The 23194-nt window shown below is 32.6% G+C and overlaps 6 protein-coding genes across 13 annotated transcripts; 4 read left to right on the top strand and 2 right to left on the bottom strand.

Moving 5' to 3' along the window:
- The first annotated feature begins 1197 nt into the window (after window positions 1-1197).
- LOC114872540 lies at window positions 1198-5809 on the top strand. Its single transcript, XM_046285215.1, has 11 exons — window positions 1198-1490; window positions 1635-1754; window positions 1826-1940; window positions 2031-2286; window positions 2723-2836; window positions 2911-3001; window positions 3072-3217; window positions 3288-3420; window positions 4144-4789; window positions 4872-5430; window positions 5614-5809. The coding sequence occupies exons 1-9, from the start codon at window positions 1350-1352 to the stop codon at window positions 4198-4200; spliced, it is 1173 nt and encodes a 390-aa protein (XP_046141171.1). The 5' UTR covers window positions 1198-1349; the 3' UTR covers window positions 4201-4789; window positions 4872-5430; window positions 5614-5809.
- Window positions 5810-5907: 98 nt separating this feature from the next.
- LOC114872526 (histone H4) lies at window positions 5908-6863 on the bottom strand. The gene has a single exon (XM_029179806.2). It carries the CDS (start codon window positions 6259-6261, stop codon window positions 5950-5952), a length of 312 nt encoding a protein of 103 aa, XP_029035639.1. The 5' UTR covers window positions 6262-6863; the 3' UTR covers window positions 5908-5949.
- Window positions 6864-7002: 139 nt separating this feature from the next.
- Window positions 7003-11576, top strand: LOC114872518 (probable serine incorporator). Of its 8 annotated transcripts, none has more exons than XM_029179788.2 (10): window positions 7003-7219; window positions 7675-7839; window positions 7908-8092; window positions 8171-8465; window positions 8541-8724; window positions 8792-8983; window positions 9203-9241; window positions 9833-9995; window positions 10064-10236; window positions 11069-11576. In XM_029179788.2, the coding sequence occupies exons 1-9, from the start codon at window positions 7193-7195 to the stop codon at window positions 10200-10202; spliced, it is 1389 nt and encodes a 462-aa protein (XP_029035621.2). In that variant the 5' UTR covers window positions 7003-7192; the 3' UTR covers window positions 10203-10236; window positions 11069-11576. The 8 variants fall into 8 exon arrangements, with proteins under 8 accessions (XP_029035621.2, XP_029035622.2, XP_029035620.2 ...); XM_029179789.2 differs by lacking the exon at window positions 11069-11576 and adding an exon at window positions 10314-10479; XM_029179787.2 differs by lacking the exon at window positions 11069-11576 and having other exon boundaries at window positions 10064-10479.
- A 319-nt stretch (window positions 11577-11895) lies between these two features.
- On the top strand, window positions 11896-14163 carry LOC114872519 (NEDD8-activating enzyme E1 catalytic subunit). Its single transcript, XM_029179796.2, has 4 exons — window positions 11896-12416; window positions 12497-12857; window positions 12938-13267; window positions 13343-14163. The coding sequence occupies exons 1-4, from the start codon at window positions 12169-12171 to the stop codon at window positions 13724-13726; spliced, it is 1323 nt and encodes a 440-aa protein (XP_029035629.1). The 5' UTR covers window positions 11896-12168; the 3' UTR covers window positions 13727-14163.
- Window positions 14164-16793: 2630 nt separating this feature from the next.
- LOC114872521 (proliferation-associated protein 2G4) lies at window positions 16794-19341 on the bottom strand. Its single transcript, XM_029179800.2, has 7 exons — window positions 19190-19341; window positions 18386-18620; window positions 18128-18290; window positions 17862-18041; window positions 17538-17786; window positions 17311-17457; window positions 16794-17247 (listed from the first exon to the last, which is right to left on the bottom strand). The coding sequence occupies exons 1-7, from the start codon at window positions 19272-19274 to the stop codon at window positions 17143-17145; spliced, it is 1164 nt and encodes a 387-aa protein (XP_029035633.1). The 5' UTR covers window positions 19275-19341; the 3' UTR covers window positions 16794-17142.
- Window positions 19342-19710: 369 nt separating this feature from the next.
- On the top strand, window positions 19711-23139 carry LOC114872474 (eukaryotic translation initiation factor 4B). The gene is made up of 12 exons (XM_029179703.2): window positions 19711-19822; window positions 20040-20168; window positions 20597-20775; window positions 20860-20967; window positions 21038-21257; window positions 21344-21586; window positions 21648-21873; window positions 21946-21997; window positions 22077-22188; window positions 22263-22359; window positions 22429-22495; window positions 22583-23139. Exons 1-12 carry the CDS (start codon window positions 19813-19815, stop codon window positions 22652-22654), a joined length of 1515 nt encoding a protein of 504 aa, XP_029035536.1. The 5' UTR covers window positions 19711-19812; the 3' UTR covers window positions 22655-23139.
- Window positions 23140-23194: the final 55 nt, after the last annotated feature.

A 23194-nucleotide genomic window follows, 5' to 3' on the forward strand; every position in this document is an offset into this window, starting at 1 on the left:
GTTTGTAATATTTATATGTAATTTAAAATGTATTTTCAAACACTTTAAGGTCGAACATAAAACGGAGCAGTTATTCTTTGGTTCTGCCGTTCCTAGCGTAGACCCCTGGTATGACACTTGCTACACAATAGGGCCGCTTTTACGGCTTGCCACTCAACCGAGACGTATCTACCGAAAATCGATAAATGTTATATCTTGAAAACTAATTAAAATCGACTGTATACATTAAAGCTTTATGAATTCGTTTTGAGAAGCACTATCACATGATCCGGAAAAGATATATAGTTCCATTTCAAAAACGAAACTTGACCATCATATGTTTTAAACTAATAATATAAAAATATTTTCGTTCACGCCAAAACATAGGCCCCATTGTATCGTGTAATTTCCATATAAACAATTTTTCATGTCATCAATAGTTATGAAATAAAGCGGCTGTCACACTTCAGCGCGGGCACCCTGTATATGGTTCTTCTCACCTTGCTAAAACCTAAACACGCTTTTACAAAATTTTTGTCCGTCAGTCTATCTAAATGTCTGTTTAAACGAGCTAATCTCCAAAACCAGTGAACCGATTCTGACGAAACTTTCATTGGCAGATTCAGAATTTAAAGAGTAATAATTTAGAGTTCTTTTTATTTTGAAAATATTTAGAGTTCTCGCGTAAATTTAGAAAAACTGTAAAAATCAGGCGCTAATGAGGCAACTTATTCATAGTCCGCTTATACAGTTCACGCATTTACACATATATATTATACTCGAAGAGAGAGGCAATCAATCCAAATATTAAAGAAACTTATGTTTATTTATACGCATGTAATGCGAACGAAGTCGCGGGTAATCCTTAGTATTGAATAAAATTAACACGTCTGATAAACACAAATCCTGCACTCGTACCTGGTTAGCAACAATATTTCCTCAATTAGATTTCTCCAACAAAATGGAATGAACAATGATACTTGAAGGAAGGGACTTCAGCTAGCTTCCTCTTCGACCGATGAAAACAGACTGACCAGCAGTAAAGAATATTTTTTTCACAGACCTAGATGGTAAAGAGAGGTAAAGATTTTTAGAAAAACAAATATCTTACAGTCTATAATTTTCTTAATAGCTCCGCTTACATTGTCACAGAGTGAGAAGAAATCGATCGGTAAGTTCTTCCACCCTATTCAAATATGCATAAATAATCGAGCCTGTCATTCTTTTGAAAAGAAGATTTCATTCCTTTGAAAATTTTGTTCTATCCACGATATTTCAAGAAAAATAAAGTAAAATTTATTCAGAGGGTAGGTGACATGGGAGGGTGCATCGGTGACTAGGGATCAGTTGCAGTTCAACCGTTGCACACGATGGATCAACTACAAGTTTATTACAAACAGACTATATTCGTGTTATCAGCAGTAGGTCTGTGGCCATATCAGAATAAATACTTCCGATTGGTTTGCAATATCTTCATCACCTTCATTTATCTTTCGTTCCTTCATGCTCAGGTAAAATTGAAATATTCAGTGTGTACTCGAGAAACAAGTGACTCGTTGCGTGCCATAAGATTCAAGCGTAGTTCGTAAAGCACACGATACCGCGTGATCGAATATTCGTAAATACAATAATTAAATATTAATTGTTGCTTTTAGATAGCCGCTATGACGAACACAAATCATACCCTGCATTATTTGCTGAGGAGTATATTTTACATGTCAGTGGAGATGGGTTCGCTACTGAAATACGGTACATATTACTTACAAGCCGACACAGTGAGTTGTACAGATTTCAATTGCATTCAATTTCAATAGACATAGTGTAAGAGGAATTTTCTAATTGTCAGATTAAACATCTGATGGAAGAAGTGAAACACGATTGGAGAACAGAAAATGATGAAATGCTTGATATTCTCAGAAACTTCGCCAATTCGGGAAGACATTACGCCTTTTATTTCGCGTGTAAGAAATTCTTCTTGATTATATACTTCAATCGTTAATTGCAGTTATCACGATGAAACTGAGCGTGTCGATATCGTAAAAATGTTACAGTGATTTGTTTTACACCAGCCTTCGTACTCATAGGATGCGAGATGTGCAATTATATTTTGGATACAGTCGCACCGTTAAATTATACTCGTCCGTACGCTATACCGGCAGTATACTTCGTTGACGAAAGGAAGTATCGTTTTTTGATCCTAATATATCAGTCTTTTACATTCTTGGTATGTGCAGCTGTGTTTGCTGGGACAGAGTCATTGGTTATTATGTGGCTGCATCATTTTAATGCTTTATATGTACTCGTCAGGTAAATCTGACGAATTACTGTACACCGATAGTTTATTTTTTTGCACCTATTTTAAATATTTATGATATTAACAACTTGCTGACCGGCTCTTTCGAGCCAAAACCCTTTCGTGCATATTTAAATATGAAATAAAAACTTCGAAATAAAATGCAGTACACTTTATTTAATCGTAATGCGTCGAAAACAGTCTAGAGTGATCTTTTAAAATTTGGCTCTCAAGCCAAAAAACTGTATAAACTAACGTAAATACAGACACGAGTTGACCTATGACGGTCCAAAATTAGCAACGTGTTAAAAATAGCAAAAAAAGAAGGCGATCAATTTAAGTAACTAGACATAATAGCTATTTTTTAATTTTCAATTCACGTGAAATTAAAAAAAAAATGAATTTTCACAAAATATATCAATTTCTATTTCTAAATATCTTAATTTACAGCTATTACATTTACCAAGGTGTCAAGGAACATATCGGTCACACTTCAAACGAACATTTAGGTAACACTAAGGGACTCTTAATAAGAGCTGTAGTTATCCACAGAAGAGTAATGAAGTTAGTATATTATTTTTACTATGGCTATAACGATTCGACATTTTCACTTCTTTTAATCATGTTTGTTCACAAAGGTATATGGACATTGCTGAAAATGTTGTGTCATTATCGTACGTCTTTCTTCTTCTATTTGCTACCATTAGCCAAAGCATTAACATATTTATTGTGAGTAATTCATTTTCTTAGTTCTGTAGAAAGTTCATAGGTACTTCTAAAAAAAAACGCTTCATTTCAGCTGTCTCATACCATTTTTAAATTAGAGGCAAATATAGATACACTGTTGTGTTTGGCATTTGCATTTAGCGAACTGATATATATTTTTTGCATGAGCTACATAGTGCAACAATATTTAAATATTTCTGAAAACGTTAGTTTGCAGATGTAAGTTAAAACTTTTTATTGTTTATAATAGTATACATCAGCATTGGAATAATTAGATCAATGGTCACAGATACAATACCAATTGGTACGAGGCTTCTTTGTCTACGAAAAAATTCTTGTTGTTCGTTATGATGAAAACATCCGAAGAGCGTCGCTTCAAATTATTCATCTTCTTTAAACCAAACTTCGAAGGTTTCGTGCAGGTACATTGTTTTCTAATATAAAAGTTTGTTTAAAGCAAACGTTGAAAAAATGGCAAAATATTTAGATTAAAAGTATTATACAGGATGTTCTAAAATAGGTGAGAAATTTGTTAAAGGGTAATTCTAAGCATCAAAATAAAACGAAAATCAATAATGACGAAGTAGCATTTGCGGTTTTGTTTTCCAGTAATTAACGTTTCAAAATTCGAGTAAAATACGTCTAAAACTTGCAATCTGTTCAACACCGACAACTGAACGTCAGGGCAGCAGAAGTGGATACAGTCATAACCAAGAGTAATTGAATAGTGGAAAATTATGTACCTCGTGCTATTCAGTTTCTCGGTAATGCAGCATTCGTCTTTCCCTTCATGGTTATGACTATACTCACCCCTGATGACCTGACGTTTAGTCGTCAGTGCTGGGCAGGTTGCAGATTTCAAGCGTTTCTTACTCGAATTTTTAAACGTTAATGATTGGAAAACAAAGCCGCAAACGCTATTTCGTCATTCTTGATCTTCGTCTTATTTCGATCCCTAGAATTATCCCTTAAAAAATCTCCCACCTGTTGTCGAACACGCTGTATAAGCGATGGAACCTTTCGCATGCATTATTTTTCTCAGAAAAAATTTTTAGTTACTAATTTCACTATTTCCACGTTTATGTTAAAGAGAATTCATAATATTCTCCTTGTCACGAAGCAGTTGTCTTAATGAACTTTTTCAGATATTAAAAGTGTGCTTCTCCTATTTCACGGTAATGGCTTCTATAGAAGGACGATAGAAATAGTATCGATGTTACATTACAGAAACATGTAATAGAAAGTTAATTATTTAATTAATTAACAGTATTTAGCATAAAATGCACAGAAACGAATGAGACTACACACTGTAGTGCTTTCGTAATTGAGGAATATTAAATTAATTACGAACTGGATGAAACGAATATTGAATTAATTCAGTGGTTGTCAAAATATAATTGATGGGTGAAATTCGTATTTATTTTAATGTCAAACCGAGCTTTAATATTACAGGAATGATATAATGCAGTTATACCTAACTAGAGAAAAGTTTGAATAACCAAAGATTGTATTGAAGGCAGAAACTATAAGCTGTAAACTAGAAGCAGCTGTTAGTAACACTCGAAGTTAATAAAATTTGCATTACACGTTGCACTTTCATCATTCTGCCGCTATCACGAGCAGGGTTTATAGACGCTGATTAAGAAAACTACCTCCGTTTTCTCACCCAGAGAACTGTAATCAACTTGTTAGAAATTATCTTCATTCCGTGGTGTACTGTGCACTAGGGATATTCGATTCAGATTCGATTCTTTCATTAAAAAAATCGATGTTTTGAATCGATTCTTCCATGTAAGAATCGAAGATCGATTTTTTGCCCTCTAGGGAATTAATTCTCACTTTTTATATCGACTTTTTGGTTTCCAATTTTTAGAAGAATCGATTTTTCTGATCCATAAAAACACATTCACTCCTAAAAAAAGTATAACAATAGTGATTAAAACATAAACAGTGTGGAGCGCCTGCTTTTGGTGTAAGAGCACGAAATATAAAAAAACAAAACCAACTCCGCTAGCGAAGCAAAGAATATTATGTCGAATGAATGTAATTTATGCTGCACGCACCCTTTGCACCTAACATAATTGCAGTTACACGGATCAGAAACAACCCTCTTCTTATAAACACGAGGGTAAACGCTGTTTAAATTGCATCTCCTGCCAATCATTTTAAGCCACCCTCCGTGTAAACTTAATATCAGATAATTCAAAGGTAAAAAGTGGAAATAAACAATGAAACGAAGATATACTTTTGAGGGTGAATATTCTATGGAATTGACTATTGATTTTGATCGATAATGGACATCGAGTGGGATGCATACCGTGGATTTAATTAGAATTCTCTGAAACAACTCAATTAGAAATTGTATTAGGGATTCACGTGATTGATATACATAAGGAAATTATTTAGCGCTATCGATAAATTATATTATTCAGGTAAATATCACATAGTTTAATAAAATTTCTTGGTGGATAATTTAAAAACAAAAATTAGCACAATATTTATTTTGCAATATTTCAACCTTCAATAAATTGTAATGCAATTTAATCAGACGCACACTCTATGTTTGTAATATTTATATGTAATTTAAAATGTATTTTCTTTCAAACACTTTTCAGGTCGAACATAAAACTTTGGGTCTGCCGTTCCTAGTGCCGACCCCTGCTGTGGCACTTACTACACAATAGGGCCGCTTTTACGATTTGCCACTCAACCGAGACGTATCTACTGAAAATCGGGTAATTCGTAAACGTTATATCTTGAAAACTAATTAAAATCAGGTGTATACATGTTTTCCTTTGAACTTATATAAAAGGTAATGTACGATAGCATTACTTATATGGGAGAATAAAAATATTAAGATTATAATGTAATTGAAACTGAGAATTCATACGCAAGAACAATATGGTGGCCCTGAAAAGGGCCGTTTTTATCGAACAAGAATGAACGACGCTTTAACCACCAAAACCGTAGAGGGTTCTTCCTTGGCGTTTCAAGGCATAGACGACGTCCATAGCCGTAACGGTTTTCCTTTTAGCGTGCTCAGTGTAAGTCACAGCGTCACGGATAACGTTTTCCAAGAAAACTTTGAGAACACCTCGAGTTTCTTCGTAGATCAAGCCAGAAATACGTTTGACTCCACCACGACGGGCCAGACGACGAATGGCCGGTTTCGTGATACCTTGAATATTATCACGAAGAACTTTCCTATGCCGCTTTGCTCCTCCTTTTCCCAACCCCTTTCCTCCCTTTCCACGACCAGTCATAATATAATTTTCTCTCAAACAATTATAACCCAACGATCAAACGTTTGGAACTACGTTGCGAAAACAAGAACGTGGCTCTTTTATAGAGCGGCAGCTCTGCTTCCCCCTCCACCTTACTTCTACCCAATCAGAAGTTTGTTGCTTCCCCCTCCACCTTACTTCTATCCAATCAGAAGTTCGCTGCGCATACGTACGAGCTACCGGCTAGGAGCTACGGGAGCTATGGGAACTACGTAATTGTCTCGTTATATGCATGTTAGAATTTACCAAAAGAATTAGTGTATAATTTATGTGAAATTGAATTTTTTAATTTCACTCCTTATGTATACTGCTTGAGGGACATCATGCTGGATTTACAGAAACCAGCCATCTCATCCTGATGCACAGACCGCCATGGATGTGTAGATATACGCTGAATTCACTCTAATAGTAGCAACTTTCTTTTGCAAATATCTCGAAAACTAAAGCCAATCGGCGGTTATATGTATAGGAAAAAGTTTCTTAGAATTACCATCCCAACAAGTTGATGGGCTATCGATAATTACTGATTTCGTTAGCGCGGCTTCTCTCTTCTCTCTGGGTCTTATGCATTCTCTTTGCACATGTATGTATGCAAATATGATACATACATACACAGCCGACTCCAGTAGGAAGAACATATCTTGTTTTCATTCTATCGTGATCTCTATATTTCTAGGTTCAAGAAAATTTCTACAACAGTCTACATTAATACTTTGTCTATGGCAAAAAGGTTATGACGCAGCAGTCAGCTGATAATGAGAAGTTAGCTTAATTTATCTGTCAGGACGCCATTGTTATTGTATTGTTTGTCCGTTTGTATATGATAGCGTGTCTCGCAATTAATAGTACTTAGTGTAAATTGTACGTTTTATTATATCGTTCAATAAATTGAAGGGACAAAAGCACTGCAATGGGTCTCATTTGTTCTACTGCACAGGTAAAAGAAATAAATAATGTTGTTTTTCATAGTTAAAAGTCATAATATATATACCGTATCTTTTTACATTTTTTTGTGCATCTAATTTAATCAGCACAGTGTCTATTTTTTTAATGTATTTTTTCGTCGATAAATCAGTATCGAAAAAATTTATAATGAATTATGGAAATCTAACTATATTTTTAATTATATTATTAGTGTATATCTATATATTATATTTAATCCTTTAATTGTATATATATTTGTATATATATATGCTCTCATGCATTCATCAGTATATACGACAAGCATAAGTATATGCCACTAAATTTTTCTCAAACATATTTATTGTTTTACGAAATTGCTACAGGTATACTGTCACATACATGCTATGTCAAAATCAATCTAGTAACTAAATATCAAAAACTGTTCTAAAAATTTCACTATATATAATATCAATTTGTTTTATCATATAGCTTGCTTGTCTTTGTGGGAGCACAGCCTGCAGTTTCTGTTGTTCCCAATGTCCATCATGCCGTAACAGTACAAGTACCCGCATTATGTACGCATTGTTACTAATGCTGGGTACTATCGCTGCTTGCATTACCTTGGCTCCTGGTTTACAGAATGCCCTTAAAAAGGTATCTTGAAATAAGATCAAATTATAAAATGCAAATGTACATATTTTTTATTTGTTTTATATTTATAGGTTCCCTTCTGTTCTAATAGTACAAATTATATTACATCAACATTTACTGTTGACTGTGAATCTGCTGTTGGTTATTTAGCTGTGTACAGAATATGTTTTATTATAGCTCTTTATTTCTTTTTGATGTCAGTTATGATGATTAGAGTAAGAAGCTCTAAAGATCCTCGGGCTCCTATACAAAATGGGTATGATAAAAGCAATTCATCTAACAATGTATTTTTAATTACTAATATTATTATTAAATTATTAAATTTTTATTATAGGTTCTGGGCTATTAAGTATCTTTTAATAATTGGTGGAATTGTTGGTGCCTTTTTCATTCCTGAAAGGTCATTTGGAATAACATGGATGTATTTTGGAATGATAGGAGGTTTTCTTTTTATTATTATTCAATTAATTCTTATTGTTGATTTTGCCCATTCGTGGGCTGATGCTTGGGTGGGAAATTATGAAGAGACAGAATCAAAAGGATGGTACGCTGCGCTTTTGGGAGCAACATTGTTCAATTACGCTGTTTCTATCACTGGAATTGTGCTGCTTTTTGTATATTTCACTCACGTAAGATTTTACTATCTTCTGACATAATATATCTATGTTAACAGAATTTAAATTTGTTTTTACTTTTAATTGTAGGTGGATAGTTGTTCTGTGAACAAATTTTTCATATCTTTCAACTTGATTTTGTGCGTAATTGCTAGTGTTATATCTATTCTTCCAACTGTACAAGAACATTATCCACGTTCTGGTTTGCTACAATCATCTATTGTTTCATTGTATGTTGTTTATTTAACTTGGAGTGGAATTTCAAACAGTCCAGGTAGATGTTTTACTTTAAACAAAATATATTTTTTATGTCTTTATAATAATAAATTTTTTGTTTACAGATCTTAAATGCAATCCCGGATTTTTAGAGTTAATTTCTGGCAATGCACGAAATCGTGTTGCTTTTGATAAAGAAAGTATTATTGGTTTAATCATTTGGTTCAGCTGTGTATTGTACAGTTCCTTACGTACAGCATCAAAATCTTCAAAGATAACAATGTCAGAGAATGTTTTGGTCAGGGATAATGGTGCTGGTATGTATAAATATTGTCTGTATCTGAATTATAATTAACATATGTTTTCAGCCATTGAAACTAAATAATTTCAAAATAACTGTAATTATATACCTAATATGCATGAACTAATATACATAATATAAAGATATTTAGATTAAAAAACAAATTAATATGCTTTTAAACACATATTACCAATTTATTAAAGTTCCTTTAATTAATTATTGTTTTTTTGTACAGTTAGGAATACAGAAGACCAGAATCTTATAGACAACGGAGGTAGGCACACACTATTACATTAAAATAAACTTTAAATTTGATATCTGTATCTTTTCTCTTTTATTTTTTACATATCCATACAAGTTTATTAGTTAGTTTTTAATTTTTAGTACAGATGATTTATGTAGTAGTTATTGCGTGTCAAATGTAAGATATACCGTTTGGAATAACAATATGTTTACTTTATAATTAGCGTGTGTCTGCTTTCACTGTATTGCATATTCTTTATTTTAATTCTTTTATACTTCATTTTTCTTCATCTTTTCAAAATTAATTGTATATCAAATCTATATGATTGATTCGTGGTGGAGGTTTTCTCATATTTCTACCATGTCTATTGAGGCTTGGATACCGACGTTTCGTGAACATTGTAGCTCTGTTCATCGGGGCAGGCCTGAAGATTCGGTAGAAATCCGAAAAAATCTCCATTATGATTCCATATCACCATGAAAGCCTAAAAACAAAACTATACGATTGATTGTACACAATATTATCATGCTAATGACCGTAACAAACATATTTGAGAATATGATAATTCACTGTATGTAGAAATTTTCTTTAGTTATTTCTTGTTTTCATAAATATAACTAGACTATACTCCAGTAGAAGGCCGTAATCCGGATTCTGAGGCTGGTAACGAAGCTAAAGTTTGGGACAATGAAGAGGAGTCAGTAGCTTACAATTGGAGTTTCTTTCATCTTATGTTTGCTCTTGCTACATTATACGTCATGATGACACTTACGAATTGGTATCAGTAAGTATATTGTCATTTATCTTATTATTATTCAGTTTGTAAATACACTAATAACAATCATTTTATAGACCAAATTCCGATTTGGATACATTTAATTCCAATACTGCTTCAATGTGGGTGAAAATTATATCGTCATGGATGTGCTTAGGATTATATGTTTGGTCATTGATCGCTCCTGCAGTACTGCCAAATCGTGATTTTTCTTAAGTATGTGAAGAATTTCAGTACAGAAAACTAACAGGTATATAAATTCATATATTATAGAATAACTATCCTTGAAATGCTTTTACATATATTAATTATGTTATGATTTACTAGCTTCTGAAGTAGAGATGCTGAAATCGATAATTTTGTTAAGATATCGTTAAGCCTAATGAGGAAACAACTGACATAAAATATAACGCATAACTTGATCATCCAAATCTACTTTTGTTTTAATTTCACATAAAACTTAAAAATAAATATAATTAAATTTGGCTAATAACATTACGTATTTAATCAAGTTCCCTTAAGTTGGACTAGGTTTTTTGTTTAATTTTTATTTACTTTCCTCGTTTCTATTCTGTTTAATGATATCATACTGATAAAATATCTATTACATTTCGTTATTAATGATACTATCTATATTCATCGTAACATTATCGATACTAGCACCTCTCTTTTGAAGAATTGAATTTAAAAGACACGTCAAAAAGCTCTATAATAGAGTTGTTTCAAATGCAGTTATAATGTACCTTTTTACAACTACTTTGTTTGTTTACGATATGTAACTGAAAGTATATCAGTAATATATTTCTAATTAACAATTAACTAACGTATAACTATATTAGTGTAATAAATTATTACATGTGTTTATTACACAATTCTGCTTTAATATACCTATATAAAGAATATTCTTAGAAATAAGAATAATTTACAATAAATAATAGAAACTTCTATTTTTGAATACTTTGAAAGATTGAAATTGTATTATTTTTATACATTCTGCTGATTTTAATTTGATATAGATTATTTTCATCTCTTAATTTTATTTTTCATTCTTTTATGTTACATTTTATTTTTTTAAATTTCAGTTTCTGCCATGTCTCTGTATTTAATAACTGATGATACAATTATCATTTATGAATGATTACACTGTAAATATCATTAAACACTTTGTTTTTATATTTCTTAAGATACTACAATAATACTATTATTGCATTTTTACATATATGAAGTATTATAATTAATATTCTGTTAATGAAGGTTATTCAATCTTTTATCAAGAGAGATTGAATTTCCAAAATTATTTTCAAAATGTTGCTTAAATCAAGTTATAATATATGTTAGTAAATAAGATGAGCTTTAAGTGTACTTATTGTATTCTTCCTTCTTACAAATATGATTATATATTTTAATTAGCATAAGTTGTATCATTAAAGAATATCATAGTAGAACATATTTAAGTATTATGCATGCATGCATATACATTTATGAATTTCATATTTGATCTGTTGAATGTAATAACAACTGTATACAGATATGTTTTTTTCTAACAATACTCTGTTTCAATTTAGATAATAAAGAAAACAAATTCAGTAATGTTAAGTAATATATAAATATATGTATAAGTACTTTAATCACAGACAACAACTTTGGACTTAATTTGATTTTCAGTTTAAACATACCATCCCTCGTTAATTTAACTTAAATTAATTTGTTGCATTGTAGTTTAAGGTAAACCGATTGAAGATTATGTTTGCAGCAAACAGTGCTTACAGTTAAGAAACAGGTTCATAAAGTATAAATGCTTGACATTCTTTCCTTCCTACCACGGTCATATACCGAGGACTACAAATTTTTGTGGTCGGATGATTCCAAAAGATGATACAGAATTCAGACTAATAATAATTAACTCATTGTCTATACCACGATAACAGGGCTAAAGTTCCGATGGCCGATCGACATGAAATTTGGGGGTAGTTTGGCTGGGGGCAAAGAATGAGGGTTCAGGTAGTTACTAGCAATGACTACAGATGGATCTGTACTCACCGTACCAGGTGATTTGAAAAATAGTATCCGTTTATTGCACTGTTCAAATAGGTTATGATGTATAAAAAAAATATACAAAATGTTTGGTTAAAATATTAATGATTTGCTAATACAATTTAAAAAGTGCTGAAATACGCTGATAATGGGTTCTGATCACACTCATAGACGATGGAGCAATTTGCGAAAAGTATTGGAGAGATCCGGTCCTTTTTGCAGATCGGATTTCGAACCATCGTCAGAAACTTTACAATTTATGCTGGATAATTGTAAGATTCTTGTTATCGGAGCCGGTGGTTTAGGGTGCGAATTACTTAAAAATTTAGCGTTGATGGGATTTAGACAAATTCATGTAATTGATATGGATACAATTGAATTGTCTAACCTCAATCGGTACGAAAATATAATTTAAATACAATCTCTAAATTGTAATTCACTGTAAAATTGAAAAAATCTTATTGAAAATATTACAGGCAGTTTCTATTCCGTCACAATGATATTGGTTCATCAAAAGCAGAGGTGGCTGCAAAATTTATTAATGCTAGAATTCCAGGCTGCAATGTTGTATCGCATTGTTGTAAAATACAAGACAAAGATGAAGAATTTTATAGACAATTCCATATAGTAATTTGTGGCCTGGATTCAGTAGTTGCAAGAAGATGGATCAATGGTATGATATTGTCTCTCTTGGTTTACGAAGATGGAGAATTAGATAGTTCTAGTGTAATACCGATGATTGATGGAGGTACAGAAGGTTTTAAGGGAAATGCAAGAGTAATACTTCCTGGTTTAAGTGCTTGCATTGAATGCACTTTAGATTTATATCCCCCTCAGGTGAATGTTATAAGCAGATATTTTCATTGTTCACATGTTATAATCTTTCTTAATCATGATCCAATTACCTTGGTATACAGGTCACATATCCATTGTGTACAATAGCAAATACTCCACGTCTGCCGGAGCACTGTATAGAATATGTCAAAGTAATTCAATGGCCAAAAGAGAATCCATTTGATTGCCCAATTGATGGCGATGATCCCCATCACATAAACTGGATTTATGAAAAATCTACTGAAAGAGCAGCACAATTTGGTATACAAGGTTTAACGTACAGATTAGTACAAGGTGTAGTTAAAAATATTATACCAGCAGTAGCATCTACAAATGCTATTATTGCTGCAACATGTGCTACAGAAGCATTTAAACTTGCCAGTAGTTGCAGTGCATCGCTAAATAATTACATGGTAGTTGTTATAATTATAGAAATTAAAAATATGATTTTAAGGTGTAAGTAATAAACAACTGATTCCCTTTCAAAGGTACTCAACAATCTAGATGGAATCTATACTTACACTTATGAGGCAGAAAAAAAAGAAGACTGCGTTGCCTGTAGTCAAATTCCAAAAGAAATTGATATTGATAGCCCCAAATTTAAATTAAAAGATTTAATAGAGCTTCTCTGTGAAAGATCTGATTTACAGATGAAAAGTCCAGGACTTACGGCATGTATTAATGGCAAAAACAAAACTCTGTACATGCAAACTGTACCAAGTATCGAGGAAAAAACTCGTGAGAACTTAACGAAAACGTTAGTCGAGCTTGGATTGAAAAACGGCAGCGAGATAAATGTTGCTGATATTACTACTCCCAATGCAGTTGTATTAAAATTAAAATTTGTATATTCTGATTCAGATATGTGCTAATCGAAAAAAAAAATCCTTCATTTTGATCACGAATTTATCACTGTACGTCATCATATATTTACAGTACTTATATTGCTTTTTTGTTAGTTTAAAAAATGATGTTGAGCCAAAAATTGATCAACATTGTCCTTATCAAAATAATAAAAAATAAAAACACTTTTTCATTTAATACCAATTTTTTTAACGAGCCTAAAAATAGATATCACACGATGATATTATTTTAAACATTGTTTTAATTATCAATTCATTCGAATTTTATGTAATAAATTGGTATTGCTTGCCATTTTTTTCTTTCTTTTCTTCTTTTTTTAAGCGCTAATCTTTTTGGCTATTCTTAAGTATAACAGAAGCAAGTATTAAAACTATATTAGTTTATATGACATACCTGTTACATTAACAATAAAGACACGGCTGCAAATATGTTTCTATATTTCTGATGTCTTGTTTTTCATTTTCATCAGAGATTATACCACAGAAAAATTAGTAAATCATAATCCATAAAATTCTATCTTATTTGTAGGTTTTTTAATCGATGAATTTTTTGTATCTTGTTAGAAATAGACAGTATCTTACAGATTATGCATTTAATGTATCTATCTTGAAAGAGAAACAAGGAGCAGTATAATGATCTGCGAAATATGCACGTGTCAAAATCTATACTTGTTAGCTTGCCATTAATTTTTTTTTCTTTTAATAACAATTTCATATCACCATATTAAATTTTATGTTAAGTATGAATTTTGTGCACAGTCCTCTTTTGCGTTTTAGACACTAGTAGTTATCTCAGGTGCAACAAGAATATTCTTACTTTCTATTATTTAAAATTTCATTAAAATGATAAAAACTTTGTCGAAGAAGACGTATGGATTCGACCTTTCCATACTTATCTTAGTTTTATTGCAAGTATGATACCAAATATAATGGGAAGATACTCCGATCAGGGCAAATTAAGGACAGTGCACTATGACTTAAGATATCTTTTGTTTTACAAGCACACTCGGTAACATTCGACATATGCACAACTTGAGTAGAAAAAATATCTATAACAGATACATTATCTATCCTCCTTATTACAAAACTATTATTACATCGTATTAATATTTTATAATTTCCGCTTTTTTACCTCGGCAAGACTATTACTCCCCATAAAATCTCTTGTCCTCTGAAAGGTTCTATTTTTAATTTTTGTCTCTCACTCGAACGTGGACAATACGAAATGTACCTGTGTTTAATGTTTAACGCGTGTTAAAATTTGCTCAGACACAAATTAAAGAGAATAAAATATTTGTTGATGGTCGGGGAATTCTTGCAACGAAATACTCCGAGGTTAATTGGCATTTCATCATTTATGCAAAATCCGAATATGGACATTCATTCCAATTGTACAATTCGAAATTAGGTGGTTTTTTTATGGTAATAATTCTCATTGATCAGACATTAGATGTAAATCAGCTAGTAGAAAACTAGCAATGGTGTCGAAGTGAATCGTATCTATAACGTTTAACAATGCGTTCAAAAAACTATACTTATATTAACCCTTTCGTTACGGCATTTCGCTCCGCTGGAATAACGCCACCAATCCGGGCACCGCGCCGTCGGAGTAGCGCCACTGAACGGAGGGCTTCTCCGCAAACTGTGCATACTGTGAGTCGGGAAATTGGTCTTCGGACTTACGTCTTTCAACGTTACCGTGTCTTTTTCCAGATCATACTCTTCTTTACGTGTTACATAGTGACATGTTTATAGGTCTTGCAATTAATATTGTCCAGGGTTATCTTAATCAGCAAATCTAATTGGCTGACCCTCTAACAATCTCACCTGTTACCTTATATATCATATTACTTGCGATTGGTTACTTGAAGACGTTAAAAAGCTTAAAAGACGTCATTTTGCTAAATAAATGTTTAAATATTTTATAATCTTGTCAACAATTATAAAAGAAAATACAATTTAGGGTAAATGATGTATCAAATTAAATTCTTAGTAATTTATTTCACAATGATAAATTTTAAAACAAGGATCTATACACAAACCCACATTACAGTCTTTGCACTCATACTTCGATTCATGTCTTTTGTCGTTTGCACTGCAAACGACGCACCGTCTACTTCGATTTCTCCCTGTCGATTTGTAAACAGAAGGAAAATGTCTTTCCGTTAATCTTCCCGGATGATTATTGCCTGTTAAAGGTTGACGCTTTGTAGCTTGGTGATATTTTCCCAATATTTCCCGGATTAACTGTAATTGGAATTTTGCCATGGATATCGGTTCTTTCATTTTGTCTTTGTAAAGGCAATAGGCATTCCACACGCAAATGTCTAACAAGTGGAAGAAAAACTTGCGGTACCATTTTAAGGTTTTGCGTGTGGAATTTACCGTGCTGATGACCATGTCTGCTTTATCTACTGCGCCCATAGAGTTATTATAATCCAATACGCATACAGGTTTTCGTATAACTTTCGTTCCTCCGTCCCGATTGTTTCGAACCCAGTGCATGTCTTATTTTTGGAGTAAAACAAATGAAAACGAACTAAAGAATGACAAGTGCTATCGATGTGCTACGTGCATACGAACGAAAGAAATAAAAGTATCGCGGGGACGTTTGGTGAGCTGTATCACGCTGGCGCCGGCTACAGCCGGCGCTCGTACACACAGGTCATCGAATGGATGCCGGCTATATCCGGCGCTCGTACACAGAAGTCATCGAGTGGATGCCGGCTAGATCCGGCGCTCGTACACAGAAGTCATCGAGTGGATGCCGGCTAGTTAACTATGATTCTGTTCAAGCAATTTTTGTTTTGTAGTGCAATTAAATTTTAAGTAAACGCGACTTAATTTAATAGTTATTTCTTTTGTTATATTTTTATAAAATCAAAGTCGTATTTTATTGGCTTTCGTCACGAAATAAATGCGATATGAATGCACGTGCGATCCATTTTGTGGCTCGGTCAAATTAATTCGCACAAAACAGTCATATACTCTCACCATTATTAGCGAGATATTCACGTGTTCAAATAGTAATAGATCAGCTGCTAAACGTCTTATGAATAATCATTGTTCAGTGTAAAATAATACCATGGTCCGTTAAAAGATACGTCAGTATAAAAACGTAAGTTCCAATAAATGGCGCAGCGTTAATAAGTGTCGTAAAGTCCGATTCTTTCAGGGCAGAATCTGACACTTTTTGACTTAATGTGGATCCAGTTATATCATTAAAAAATCATCAAAGTAGATGTAGCTAGGAGATAACAATATGACGAATTACGATTTATCAGTGAAGTATTCCGATAAAAGGAAAAATATTAAGATAAGGTGATGTTGAAAAGTGTCTAATTTCTGCTCTGAAGCTACTGAATAAAAGATAACGTAAAGTGCACGATGTTATTAATGTCATGATGAACACTAAAACGGTCGTGTTAGGCCTTGGCATCAACTTCCATTGCTACTTCACCTACAGCTTTTTCAGCCTTCTTTTTCTTCTTCTTTGCAGACTTCGGATTTGCGGAAGTATACAAAAGAGTCTACAAAGATAAAGAAATTAATAAAGATTGATTAGGAAATTGAAAAGAACGTTTAATTCTTACTTTTAATTCGGGATCTTCAACAACACAATCAGATTGATACACATCAAGATCAAAGGGAATTCCTGTTATTTTATGTGGCCCATTAGGCATTAATAGTACCGTAAATTTAAACTGTGCAGCAAACTCATTTGGCTTTTCGTACAGTACCTAGAATATTAATAAAAATATGTAATATAAAATATTCAAATTAAATGACATAGAAAAATTGTATGTTAATATAGACTGACTTGGAATGGTTCGATCAACCTATGATTTACACATTCCACAACCGCCATTTTTGCTTTCTTTTCATCTTCGAAAGTACGTAAATTAAATGGCATAAGTCCATGTTTGTGAGTGACTTCAGAGTAAAACATGCGCGATGCTTTCAATTTTAGCTGATATGTTTCCTCTGTTTTCTTGAATATAGTAACCCGAGTGTCCTGTTCTCGGCCTACCCCTTCACCAGTACTAACCAAGACATCCATAGCATATACCTAAATTGAAAAATTTATACATATTACATAGATGTTACTTTTGCCATTTTTAAAACAATATTAAATGGGTTGTACCTCGTGAGTTTCAAGAGTATACTTTTCATGTTCCTTTTTCTGTGCATCATTGGGATTTTGAATTATAGTTTTTTCTCCGTCTATTTTAAATTGTTTTAATTGATGACTGAGCATTCCTTCAATTGGTTTACATTTATATGCTTCACAAATCTTTTCAACTGTTCCTGTTATTGTATAGGTCTGTAAAGGAAAGTAATTATGTATAAAAAAAAGATACAAGAAAATAAAAAAAGCTTAATTTAGGTAAAAAATCATGATTAGCTTACCTCTGTACCAGGCTTTAAAAGCCTTAACGCAGCTTGAGATGCATAATGTGCAGCTAACACTACGTCTGCTTTTCTACCAGTAACTTTTCTTGTCGATGACGAACCCATAACAATAGTGTGTGCCACAACAGCTATAAAGCCATCAATATGTGCCCCAAGATCTCTAAAAATATAAATCAACAATTACTTTAAAAAAAAAGATATTTTACTTTTAAAATATGATATTCAATACATTATATTAACAAATCATATACCTACACTTTTACCATATCCTCATCTTTAAGTATAAGATCTGGTTCGCTTGCAATTGGTGAAAAGTGACAAATACAATTATTAACAGATATGCATGTAGGAAATGCAATTCCCTTCTTCAATTCTTTTTCTTTCTTAAAAACCTTGCTGGTTTCTTCGAGTAATAATTTGTCTCCATATTCACAAATTTCTCTTACCGATGCTCCAACAACACATTTATCTAAAACTTGCTTCAATACTCCTGAAATGATAAAAATATATTTATTATTAACAATATATAAAAAGAGAAGAATATGGAAAAAATTATATTATTTATAATTAAATAGAATTATAAATTTTATTTTACAAACTAGCGATAACTGAGTATAGAATTAAAATAAAAATAAAAACTAACGGGCGATAAAATTGCTCATACAGCGTAAAAATTTTCACAGGATACTCAACGATTGGTCTTTTTACGGGAATGGAAACATTAAGATACAAGAATTCGGAACGGATTATGGTCACTGCTAAAAATGTTACATTGCGATAATAAAATAAAATCGACGATTTTCAAGGATGCTTAACGAAAAATAATGAATTCATCGTTCATAGATCATTAAAAAGTCATGAAAGATTGAAAATATTAATAAATTATTGGAGTGTAATAGTCAATGCTATCTATCCCACATGGTAAGGGAGCCCGGCATTAGCGCGCCACATTCCATATGGCCAGGTGGAAAATAACACATTATGATGCTCGTGCTTTTACGAGACAGTTTCACTTTTGCTTTCTGGATTTCATTAGAGAACGTTAATTCGTTTTCTTACGATTTACGATCTCGCCGGCCATTTTATACTTGGTGACAACCAAGTCTTCGGCGATGGTCTTCTCAGTCTCCTCTTTGTCCGCCATGTCTTCAGCACACTGTTACGATCACGTGACTTACGACTGCTTTGCAGTTGCTTCCTGCAAACGCTACCGTCGCTACCTACTCTCTTTCGAATAAAACTGTGCGTTCCGAAATGTTTTACACATGCTCTCTACAGTATCACTGTTAATTAAAGGCACATGATTATCTTTTCAGCTAGATTTAATAAATTTGCAGAAATGTTTCATTGCATTGTAATTTAAAAACACTTTATACAATTTTTTGCTACTAATGGCATTGAATTATTCTCAAAATTTAATTAATTTCTTTTTTTTTTATTGATTATGTTCTAACGAATGAAAAAATTATTTTCAACTATTAATATGAAAAAATTGATCAACATTATATATACAATGGATTTAAAATAATTTATATTTTCCTGTTTTTTACTTTGTGATATACAATGTTGGCCGACTTGTATCTATCTTAAACGTGTTTCATGCCTTATGGATCCTGAGGTTGGTCGTGTGGTTCATCGGAACGCGAATTTGATTTGCATCGCTTTAAATTTGACCCATAATCATGTCTTCAGGTAATTCTTTTTCTTAAATAAAATTATGCTACTAATTCTTCGTTCTTTCTATTATGTTCTCAACATTTAAAACAGTGACGTTGTTACATTTTCTTATTTTTTTTTCGCAACATAACCAAACCTTTTACGATACGCAGCATGCTTTCAATATTGTACTATCGTATATTAAAGATCTTTTCAAAAAATGTTTATCCATATTTACGCCAATTTTGACCAGGCAAGAAAGGGAAGAAGAAGAAGTGTAAAACTGTAGATTTGATGGCATTCTTGGCTGATGGGAGTGGAACACCCACTGTGCCAGTGAAACCATCAAGCAGCTGGGCTGATGAAACGGACGAAGAACAGGGTAAAATACAGTCATAATTTTTCTCAGTTTTTATGTTTCATTCTTATATTATATTCTTGTGATTGTACATAGATGAATGAAATACATGTACGCTTAAAATTACATGTTACAATTATAGAGTTTATAAAATATTTATTATTTATTATGAAAGATTATTTACCATTAGGGCTACCAAAGGGGTCAGAATGACTTGTTTCCAATTTCTTATTTTAAATTATAAATTTTATCGAGGTATTTTTGTTGAAATGTATGTTAACTGTTACCGAGCTAAAGAATGAATGTATATATTAAATTGTGTTTCATCCTTTATCTATTTAGCAGTCTACATTATTTTCAACTTAAAAATAAGTGTGCATCAAACGTTGGTAGTTTTAGTATTAAATATCTACTGCAAAATGTGCTACATACATATTGTTTTGTGGTAGCAGGATTTACATCAAGGAGCAACAAGGAGCCATTAGTTCTACCCACAGCCCCTAGAGCCGCACGAGGACCTCGTGTTGCTGATGAAGATATCCCTATTAATCCACCTTACGTAGCATATCTCACTAATCTTCCTTACGAAGTGGATGAATCATATCTAATTGAATTCTTTGCAGACATGAAGGCTAGTACAGAGCAACATCTTTTTGTCATATCACAGCACCTCTCTAAAGTGTTAATTTTAACTTTCCTTGTTATTTCTTTTTAGATTGCTAGTATACGTCTGCCAAAAGAGTCGAACAAACCTAAAGGATATGGATATGTAGAATTCGAAGATCGTCAGAGTTTAGTTGATGCTCTATGTTTATCTAATACAGTAAGTTTGTCGTATATTTTATTGTTAACAGTACTGTAAAAGGAACTTATATAAATTATTATATTCATAGCCTATGAAGACAAGAAGAGTACGAATTGATGTTTCAAATAGTGTTAACGACGATCGTCGTGGGGGACGCATGGGCAGAGATAATCGTAGAGACAACTATGATGATTCTGAACGTACATCCGGTGATTGGAGAAGTGGTCCACGAGACGAGAACATAGCGGGAGATGGAGACTCGTACCGAAGTCGATACGATAATAGAGATCGAAGAGAGGATCGTGATAGTATGTTTATATCAAAGGACAATTTCATATTTATTTAAAATTATTAATGCAAATAAAATGATCAAACTAACGTGTTTATTTTGTAGCTTCTGATTACGATAATAAGCCTGGTGCATGGCGTGAAAGTAGCGACAGAGGAAGACCGACGTTCAAAGACAGAGGTGGTTTTAGAGATGACGACAAAGATAAAGAATGGTCTCGCTATGACAGAGGTAGTAGAGACAGAGATGGAGATAAAGGAAGCAGTTTTGGACCACGTCGTAACTTTGATTCTGATTGGAACAGAGATGGTGCACGTAGTCAAGGAAAACCAGGCCTGGATAGTAAACGTAAGCGATTCATCGTGTAAAATATAAAAAACAAATATCATGAAAAATTTATATTTTGCAGCTGAAGCAAGAAGTAGGCCGAAACTGCAACTACAGCCTCGTACAAAGCCTATTGATCCTAATGCTGTGAAAGATGAACCTGCAGCTCCAGCGGCAGCTGCTCCTGCACATGTTCCCTCAACGAATATATTTGGCGCTGCAAAGCCTGTAGATACCACTGCCAGGGAGAGAGAAATTGAAGAACGTCTTGCAAAATCATACGCGGAATCGAAATCCAAAGAAGAAGGGTAAATTATAAAGCAGCTATATTCTTTGATTACATTCGTGTTTAAAATATCTAACAATTTTGTTCTATTTAGCGATTCAGAGAAACGCAGTACTAAGGAAGGGACTTGGGGTAAACGTAATGGAGTAAGTTTATCATATGGAAGTTTGTAATACATTGTATGTTATGTTGCTTGATTTATCAAGTATTTCTTGTCTTTCATAGGAGGGTCGCGATGACAAAGAAAAAGAGAGAGGTCGACCAACTTGGCGATCGGAGGATGACAGAAATCGACGAAATGAAAGATCAACACCGCGAAATCAACCTACTCAGTCTGGTAAAATCAAGTGAAAGCATTTGTACATAAATATATTAAAACAGTATCAGTGTAAATATTGTTTTACAATTTAGATCAGTATGGAGATTCTAAAGGACAGCCATCCTCTCGTGGTGGACCTCCATCTTCAAAAGCCTTTCAAAAATCAACTGAATCTCGGGCTGCTGACAAGTAATGGTTTAATCTTTTGTTATCTTTTTTGTATAAAAAATGATAATGTCTTAATTGCTATACTTCCAGAGATCGAAAAGATAGAGAAAAAGATGATATCAGCAGAATGCCAAAGGCAAAAGATGAACAAGCTCCAGTAAGTGGCAACAAGTTTCTATAACAGAACTGAAAATGTTAATACCGATAGTGATACTTATGATTATTTATGATTTATTTATTTCAGAATTTCGTAGCTTCCAATAAGTATTCCATGCTACCTGATGATGTGGATCCTGACAATATCATCGATGATTAGTTTTAATCATTATACATCACCAATTAAATTGTGCCACATGCATCATAATTGGTCTATATATGCATATTATTAATTTGTTTTATCTCTATGAAATACTTATCGAATTGAATGATAAATCAAACACTGAGCTCTTGGTATTACTTTACAGGAATTCTTGTTGATTTGTATTTAATCTATTTTATTATTCCTAATATAATTATCTATCTACACATGTATTTACTTTATATTTCCATATGAATATTCAACATCATTAAGTCGATGTGGAAATTCGGATAACATTAGAAGGATCAATCATCATGATGGTTTTTTTTCATATATTTAATTCTAAAGATAATTACACCCGTAAGACTTAGGAATTGGGACTTTATATGTCATACTTCACCCGCTGTACAGTTATTGTACGATATGTAACTCATTTACATGTAAAATAACAATGCCAATTTAGGAGAAAACAATTAAAATAATAAGTGTAATGGGAATTTAAATGATGTATTATATTCGATTGCTTGGAATTTGATGTTGCGTGAAATGATTAATAAT

This window comes from Osmia bicornis, chromosome 3, assembly GCF_907164935.1.
Source record: "Osmia bicornis bicornis chromosome 3, iOsmBic2.1, whole genome shotgun sequence".
NCBI classification, from domain to species: Eukaryota; Metazoa; Arthropoda; class Insecta; order Hymenoptera; family Megachilidae; genus Osmia; species Osmia bicornis.